The sequence below is a fragment of the Atta cephalotes genome (assembly GCF_000143395.1).
Source record: "Atta cephalotes unplaced genomic scaffold scaffold00047, whole genome shotgun sequence".
In the NCBI taxonomy this organism is placed as follows: Eukaryota; Metazoa; Arthropoda; class Insecta; order Hymenoptera; family Formicidae; genus Atta; species Atta cephalotes.
This window is the reverse complement of record NW_012130111.1, coordinates 359,867-369,621: the sequence shown is the minus strand read 5'-3', so window position 1 is coordinate 369,621 and position 9,755 is coordinate 359,867. Positions and strand designations below refer to the sequence as shown.

At 28.8% G+C, this 9,755-nt stretch overlaps 1 protein-coding gene across 1 annotated transcript in view; it reads left to right on the top strand.

The window, feature by feature from the left end:
• The window catches only part of LOC105622590, an 11,644-nt gene extending 4,231 nt beyond the window's left edge, over positions 1-7,413 (top strand). The window contains exons 6-14 of the mRNA XM_012204007.1: positions 1,936-2,170; positions 3,262-3,363; positions 3,466-3,560; positions 3,708-3,774; positions 3,858-4,192; positions 6,249-6,381; positions 6,475-6,729; positions 6,809-6,928; positions 7,231-7,413. Of these exons, the coding sequence (XP_012059397.1) occupies positions 1,936-2,170; positions 3,262-3,363; positions 3,466-3,560; positions 3,708-3,774; positions 3,858-4,192; positions 6,249-6,381; positions 6,475-6,729; positions 6,809-6,928; positions 7,231-7,413 (1,525 nt within the window). The remainder of the gene's footprint in view (positions 1-1,935; positions 2,171-3,261; positions 3,364-3,465; positions 3,561-3,707; positions 3,775-3,857; positions 4,193-6,248; positions 6,382-6,474; positions 6,730-6,808; positions 6,929-7,230) is intronic.
• The last annotated feature ends 2,342 nt before the right edge of the window (positions 7,414-9,755 follow it).

Sequence of the window (9,755 nt, the reverse complement as noted above, 5' to 3'; positions counted from 1 at the left end):
TATATATTACTTTTCTTTTTTTTCTTTTTACGTTTACCGTACTACTACTTACTTACGTACTATTAGTCGGTCGGTACGTTCTTCTATATAAATAATAATAATTACTTCTCTCTCTCTCTCTCTCTCTCTCTCTCTCTCTCTCTCTCTCTCTCTCAATAATTAAACTCAATTTTGATCTCTTCTATTGTTCATACTGTACGATTTATATTTAAACGCGATAAAGCAATCGCTACGAATATTCCGCAACTGAAGACAACACTTTTGTATTGATAATACGTGAACTTTATTCTGAATACAACTACATACAGATATAGTGCAAAAATAACTGTATATACAGAGTGAGCCATTTTAGTGATGTATTGATTTCTCACGAAAACCAAGGTTTATAACGACAAATGTTTTGGACAAATTTTTTACTTTAAGAGGGCAATGTTGTAACAAGTACCTTTTGAAAGGTATCTAGGTATAGATATCTACATATATCTAGGTAGATATTATATATCTATATATATCTAAGCATTATAAGTATCTACACTTATAAGATGGAAAAAAATCTAGTTAGAGGTATAAATGCATTTTTAAAGAATTATCTACGTATAAACACAGGTACAGTATAGAAGTACCTAAAAGATACTTTTTAAACTTCTTATAAAAAAAAACAAATGGCGTGAACAAATTTTATTTTTATCTAATATATAATAATATTTTACATCAAACTGTAATACTATCTATGTAGTACTTATAAAAATGTTTGAACAATTGCTATTTTAAAATCACTAGTGTTTCAAACATTATATCGGAAAGTCGATTTCTTCTAGGGACTAAAATTAAATTTATAATATTATTATACGTATGATCGACCTCACAGTTTCGTGATCGCGCACTTCGAAATAAAAGAACACTAGTATAAAAAAAGAACTCTTGAATGAAACACAAAGTACAAACAGGACAGATGTAAACTGTTTGATAACAGAGAGTATAGATGTAGTGCATCCAGACAGATTGATGACTCAATTCTCATTCTAATTGTGTCCATTAAACAATCGAAGACACGGATAATCATCTCTCCACTAAATTTAATCTGACTTGTTCCAGATCAATTCGAGTTATAAAGTTTGAAAATTACAGTATCATTAGTATTACCCAAGGTATTCGACTGATGATTAAAATTTCTTAAATATTGTTCAGGGTCATGCACTGGATATTTGTCAAGGCGATTGAATCTTATCATTCTTGTACTAAAAATTCATTTTGACGTAAAAATGAAAATAAGAGGAACAATTTCCAATGACTTTAATCTTAACAAATATTATTTAGGTCATGATTTTGAATAACATTGTAAAGATGAACTTTATTTAAGCTTTTAATATCAGCTATTTGATTTTAGAACAACAAATAGAATAAATTTAAAAAAATCAATGTGACCTTGACTTGACCTTGACGACGCCACCCAAGATCGAACGATATGATTAGCAAATAGATTTTTTAAACCCTTCAACTTTTGTCTGAATCATTTTTATCAAGAATATTTTGTTTTCGAGATATTTCACCGGGACTTTTATTCATCCCGTATAAAATATTATCAATGTAATATTATCAATAATATAATTATATATTATAAATTACACAATTTACAAAAGAAGTTGTAAGAATTTTAGTTTCGCATTTGGAAAATTATTTTTAGTTGATTTTGTATAGAATCAAACATAAATATATGAATTATTTTATCTTTTTAAATTATTCAAACAAATCATGTTTTTGTCAATATTAATAAAATGTAATAGTTGATTTTTGAGAAATAAAGTATCTCTTTAAGAGACCTATGTTATTATTATCGGCAACTTTCCTCTGCTCTATCTCTTCTAAAGTATCAATTCTTAAAAATTTTCATTAATTTTTTGTTATATTGACTTAGGATATCTTTTTTGTTCATAGTTCGGTACTCTCCTCAGCACAGCAAGTACAGCAATTTGCATTTCCATCGACATCGCCGCCGACATTCATGAATGATAGCACTGAAGAACATTTACAGGAAGCCGAATACTTGCAAGATATGCGAGAAATTTATGCGGAAACCGATTCAGACCTGTCTGGTCTCGATGTTTCAAGACGGAGTTCTGATCTTTATAGTCCTGAATTAAATCTTGAAGCTCATAGAACAGCGCAAGAAGTACTATAATTTACTTTTATGTTTTTTATTTAATATAACATTTTTGAAACACTGTTCGACACAAATTTTGATGCAAGCAATGAAAACTGATTTTGATATGTTTTTTTCCTTAGAATCCAAATTTAAAGAGAAAAGCAGTAAATTGGATCTAGTTTAAAAAAAAAGTATTAAAAATGCAAAAAAAAACACGGTTTTTTTGTTATTTTTCATTCATAGAGAAGCAACGAAAATTAAACCTAAAAAGGATAAAATGAAAACTTGAACCTTGCTTTTTTAAACTAAGAAGTAAAAAATCTGATGTTATGACTTTAGAGTACTCGGGAACAGATTTTCTTATATGAACGCGCATCAATTCTAGTACACGCTTTTTTCCTCTAGACGCGTTCTTCAACATGCCTCTTATTAATCCGAGTGCTTTTGTATGAGTATCCTTGTTCCTTGTCTCTAAATTGAAGTGCTTTTTTTGTGAGCATCCTAGCTCACATCATTTGTCATACGGTATCATATGATATCGGTATTATAACGTGTCAGTAAGCTATTTTAGTGTAGCTATTCTAGTTAATTACTAATAAACGCTACAAAGACTATAATCCGATTCGTAAGAGACAAAAATACTTATAAAAATACCTAGATTAATAATAAGAAACATATTGAAAGAGAACAGGAGAGAACAGTACATGCGGAAAGGAAAATCTGTGTTAGAATTGGTGTGCGCTCCTGTAGAAATAGTCTTGAATATTCCAATAACATAACATCGGATTTTTCGCATTTTAAAAGAACTAAGCTTAAAAAACTAAGCTTTCGTTTATCCCTCTTAAAAAAATTCGAAATTCTACTGGCTCGCATTATTTTTCTGCTAATACTAAAAAATAATCAAAAATCTCTTTTTTGCATTTTTTACTCCATTATATTTTTTCAAAAATTAAAGTCAATTTACTACTTTTCTCTTCAGATTCAGAATCTAGGACAAAAAACCCTATCGTGAAATCAGTTTCCATTGCTTAAAATGCCTGAAAAAAAGTTTAAAAATGTCGGATAGTGTAATTTATTCTTCTTTAGCCTTGTTTTTAATTTTGTTTTTTTATCTGCAGGTGTACAACAGTCTACAAGATCCACCGTCGTCTCCCCTATTGCTTAAAGATCATAATCACGAGTCTTATTTATCAGATCCCAGTTTTACCCGCACATCAGAGGTATATACCTTTTTTTAATAAAGAAGAAATTGGATTATATAGATGATAAAAAATATTTGATGATACAATGTATTTAATTTCTTAATAAAAATAACTTTCTAGGATATTTTTAATAGTCTTGAACAAAGACGTAAAAGTATAGAAAGGCTAAATGGCATCCACGAATATATAGAACTTGACGCTACCGATCTCTCGAGGTATGGACATTATCATAAAAAATTACACAATATTCTTTAAATTATAATCTGTCTTTCAATGAAATTTAATTATAAAATAGAAATATATTCATGTTATAATGCGTCTATATACGTGTGTATGTATATTTGCATAATCCGCTTTTGTAGGAGAAGAAGTAGCCAAGAACTGTACGTCGCTTTAGAGGAAGTGCAATTGAAGAGAAGACTTTCACAGGCAATGATAAATTTTCTTCAAAAACATTACAAATCACTTCACAAACAGTATAAAATAAGAAGTATATCATTTGTGATTCTTAGAGTCTGGAGGAGTCATATTTGGGTTATGCGATAAACGATCACAATAATGCCAGATCAGGAAATCGTCGAAGTTCTTTAGGTCCCGAACCGGAACCACCTCCCGATGAATCCACTTTAAAAAGAGCTATCAGTTGTGAAAGCGTATGTTCCGATACTAGCGTCAACTTAAACGATTTGGAAGAAGCACCCATCGTAGGTCACATTTGTGTCGGACTCGAATATGAAAGATGGAGTGGTCGTGGAAACGACTGTGAAGGCGATCTAGCTGTAAGCGTCTTAGAAGCCAGAGATCTTGTTGCCGCTGATGGCTCTTCTGCGCAAGATACTTTCGTAAGGTAAACGTTTTCTTTGCGTACTAGTAGGGAAGAGTTAACGAATGCGTACTGGTCTCAAATCTTACTTCATCAATATTTTATATTACTTAATAAGCAACATTTGACAACAATAATATAAAATAAATAAGAAATATAGAATAGAATAATATAGAAAAAAAGTAATCTTGTTTTATGGATGTTAGCGACGTTTTAAAAAAATCAGGAATATCTGATATTTGATCAACTTATATTGCTGATAATACGTATTGCTGAATAACGTAATCTAATTTTATTATAAATTTTTGTATTTTCATAAAAGAAGATTTATTGCAGAATATTTTCTATTTATTGTATATACATGTTTATACATTAATATATTTATACATATTTTTATTTTGTATATACATAAAAATCGATATTTTTAAAAAATACATCAAATTTCCTAAATCGTACCATTACAGGATAAAATTGATAATTGACAATAATAAAATTAATAATTGATATAAATATAAATGCCAATTGTCAAGTGCCAAAAAATATTTCAGCTAATTTTATTTTGATGTCATTTGTTTTTTCACTATTGTTATTTAATAATTATAAAATACTTGATCTTTTTAAATTAATTATAAAATTAGAGATTATAATTAATTATTATAAATATTAATTAGTTAATGATTTCCTTTATTAATCTTACACTTTTAATTACAATATTTTTGTTAATAAATTCAAAACTTTCAAAGAAAATACGATTTAAAAGATCTATCTTTTATAGAATGTTACAAAAAGATTTATAACAAATTAATTGTTATTAAAACATTGTTATTTAAACATATAAAAATAAGTATCCGAAATGCTTATGTTATAATTTCTAATGTTCATTTGCATACAAAACAGTGCCAAATAGAAAATATAATAAAAAATAAGTACGCATTCAGCAACTCTCCTCTACAGCAATTCTCCTCTATATTGAAAAAAACGTTTTAACAAACGATTTATGACCGTATAACGTTGATTATTTCACATATTTGACGGTGATTGGTCAATTTTCTATGACTTAAACTCTACGATCGCTACGACTTCTATTGTAGAGTTAAAACTTATTAACGGTCTAAAATGCAGCTTCGACTGTTATAGATTTTATCTCTTACTTGTTTTATGTATTTACATTATACGTCTTAATAATCGTTCATTATTGTTTACCTATACACGCTACTTAAAAAATGAGTTCCTATAATATATATCGATTACTGCAAAGAATATTACCAAAGCCTCGGTGGTCTAAAGGCAAAACGCTCGCAAGGAATGCTGAGAGATCTGAGTTCGACTTCTGGCCGAAGTAATATTTTTCGCAATAAATTTATTTACAACCTTAAGATTTCTCTAATAGGATGCCTAATAGAACATCAAATTATTAAATTGTTTATCAATATAATTTGTAATATTACTATTGTAATTTAATTTCGTTTCTAAGTTCAAAAAATCAATTCGGCGCGCAGTTCAAAATGGCTACATATGTAGTATATAAATTCACATGGAAATATTTAAGCGTCTAAGATGCAACTTTGACCATTGTAGATTTTATTTCTTGTTGTGTAAATATAATTTTTATAAAAATATATAAAAATATATATTTTTATAAATATATATAATTTATCAAAATCTAGATCAATTGATATTGTTTTCTCCAAGTGATATGCGAGAGATAGTATGGTGTAGTGAGTGTACCTATAGCGTACCAAATGGAACATCATCGCATAGAACAATGAATTAAAATTTAATTATTACGAAAACGAAGCATCATAAATATTTTATTCTACATTTTCGACATATTTTTGCATGTGAAATAATCTCTTGTTCGATCGTCTTGATTCATCCAATATAAATTCTAGCATATAAGTATAGAATCTCTTATTACTGCACGCCATATTGCGATATTCTTTATGACATATTTCAATAAATTTATATTTTGTAATTCTTTTAAAATAAAAAAATAAATAAAAAAAATTAATTTAGAGACAACTGATTAATAATTAATTAAGTTTTTAGGAAATATTCAAAGATTATTTTTTCTTTGTAGAGTATGTTTACTACCCGATAGGCAGACCCATGTGCAAACAAGAATTTATAGAGGAAGTCCATCGCCTAGTTATCAAGAGAAATTTTTATTTCCTCTCGATGAAGGCCCAACAGGCAAAACACTTCTTGTTGAGGTAAACGAATGAATTATAATATTTTTCTATTAAATGTTAATTTAGATGATTTCAGATTTGAATTCAAATAAAATTCTCTTTTTTATTATTCAGGTATTTTCTGATGAATCTAATATCAGTGGCGGCGCGTCTTTAATTGGCGAAGCCAATTTGAAACTTGGACCCGCAGCTAGACCACCAGCTACGACTTGGCTAGCACTCAGTGGATCTGCTTTACCCATTCCTCATTTAGGAGAATTGATGTTCTCTCTCAGTTACTTGCCAACGGCGGAGAGACTCACCCTCGTAGTAGTTAAAGCGCGCAATTTGCACGGCGCAAATTCATCTTCGGGTGATTTCTTCGTCAAGGTAATTCAGGCATCGCATTTTTATATGTGCACCTTTCGATAAACAGATTTTTAAAAATATTATAATATTTTTTATTAAGGTATATCTTCTTCAACAAGGGAAAAAAATGCATAAAAAGAGAACATCTGTAAAAAAAGGCGAAAAAAGTCCAATCTTCAACGAGGCTATAATATTCAATGTGCCAGCGCATACTTTACAGGTTTTGATTAAATTTTCATTTTTTTTTTAATAACAACAATCTTCATAATCACAGTAAAAACATGATTTAATTCCCAAAAAGAGTAATGTTTATAAATACGAATTGCTAAAGCTAAAAATTTCGGATTAATAACAATATTTTCTATTTGATAATATTTATTTGGCAGATAAATTTTCTTATTAAATTTTTTAATGAATATTACATGTAAAAATAAATCTATATTTTCTATCTAAAGTACTTGATTATATCCTTTCTCTTTAAAAATATCTTTATCAAATAATCATGATTGTCTTTCTTCGCAGACTATACAATTGAGATTGACAGTGGCAGAAATAAACGGTGACCAAGGAACAAATTCAAAGACATACTCCGTAGGGCACATCATTATAGGATCTACCTCGATGGGAAAAGCATTGGCTCATTGGAGACAAATGCTAATGGCCTTGCGGCGTCCGATCGCTATGTGGCATCCTCTCAGGAAGTAGAAATAGAACGCGTTCCACTCAAAAGTAATTGGAATAATGATTTGCGAAACAGTCTCAAATGATTATGACCTGGAATCTTCTCATATATAAAATTCTGTGTTACGCCCGCCCTTCTTTGATGTATTTATTGTTGGAAAGAGAATATGCAGATATAATCTATATAAAATAAGATAAAATCCCATAAAGATGCATACTGTAAGAGCACCCTATTTATTGTTAACGGTCATTTAGAACACGCGATGTTGTTGATGATGCAATTTATTGTATGTATGTATACTACTGAATCGCGCAAACCAATTATTACAATTATTCAGTTAATCATTATATTAACTTCATTGTCAAGTACGAATGAGCTCCAAAGTGATCTGCACCATCGTTTACGTAAATTGTGATATGGATAATTAGAACGCATCAGGTAAATTTTACGTTTAGATTATTACTTGAGAAATCGTGAAAATGCAATCGACTTCAACATGCAATTAAATCTTCTTTCTAAATAGATAGATAGGAGATTTCTCCTAATTAAGGAGAATCATTGCGGCTGACTGAAATGCGAAACAAAATTATGTGTTCTGTTACATATCTCTTTCTATGAAATTTACTCTTTCAAAGCAATTAAATTCATTTTGGATCTCTTTTATGAATATTTTAAATATTTTTCTCTCTTAGAATTTATATTACAAATTAATCTATGGAACTAAACTAAACTATAAATGCTTAACGCTATACAATCACTTCGAAATCAATCATGCAGTTATTAGCAAAACATGGAACGCTTTTTATTTTTTTATCATTCGCGCAATTCATTTATTATAAAAATATTTATCGACTTCTTTTTAGAAATGATTCATAAATTTTGAATATTTTTAATATTATATCGCTTTTTCTACACTAATTTATACATCAAATGTCGTATATAAATAATTACCATAAAATACACAAAGTTGATGCACAATTATCGCTGTAAATGAAGATGCAGAATGTATTTTTTCACTGACATGCTAATCAATCGATCGATTATGATACATTTCATGTGCAATGCAGCCCATGCGATGAAAAATCAAAGTCCGATTATGGTATTCGATAATGTCGGAATTAATTTGAGGACAAGACTTGGTAGATACAATGATTTCGTTGCATCAGTAAAAAAAGTAATACAATCCTACATAATTGCCATAACTTCCTAATAAATATAACATATTGATTCTTTGGATATATATAATCCATTGCCTTTTAAAAACTGAGGGTCACAAGTTTTGACTATTACTAGAGTTTAACATATAGATTAGTCTTAAGAATATTGTAAATTAACATATAAAGGAGAATGCTAGATCTTTCCATACAATTATCCCTTAAAAAGTTGTTGCTGTATGTCAAATGACCTATATATGGCGATATATATTGCCTGTTTCTTTGTGATTTATACTTCAAAATTTTTTTTAATTTATCTACAGCTTAAAACAGCTTAAATGCGAATTTAATTTCAATAATAATTAAGAATAAATGTCAGATATTCTTGTAAACATTAAACGAATTAAAGGGAATTATTCTGTAACGTGTTAAATTACTAGTTTTGAAATCATGATTAATTCAAGTTTGTAATATTTTCTTAAAAAACTACAAATTTCTTCGTTGTTTTTTTTAAATAGAATTAAATAATTCAATTATTTAAAATAGAAATTTTGGGATCTCTTACGTAAATTTTTTCTAATTCTATTTTAGACATTTAATTATATGAATTCTTATTAATATAGGGTAATGAAAAATATAGGGTATGGAAATCCTGAAAAATCTCGAAAATTGTAAGTTAAAAAAAGTGTTTTAAAATTTGTATAAAGTATAAAAATATCTATTTATCTATTATCTAGACTTATGACTTTGATCTTGGATCTGGTGTCGCTCAAGGTCAGTTAAATTTTTTAAATGGAAATCTATATTTTTTATTGCATATTTTTATAATACTTCTTTATATCTTTTTAAAGCACTATAATTTTATCTTCTTTGAGTGTACTACCAAAAATGTTCGATTAAAACCGATTTAAAAAAGAAGTAATCTGAATCGGGATTTTTGCACTGAAAATAAGATATTAAATTCGATTTAAAACCATTAGATAAAACACACACACACACACACACACACACACACACGCACACACACGCGCACACACACGCGCACACACACGCGCACACACACGCGCACACACACGCGCACACACACGCGCGACACACACACACACACACACACACACACACACACACACACACACACACACTACTACTAGTAGTAAGTAATAAATAACTACTACTTATAATTATACTACTTATAATTAATTAATTAATTA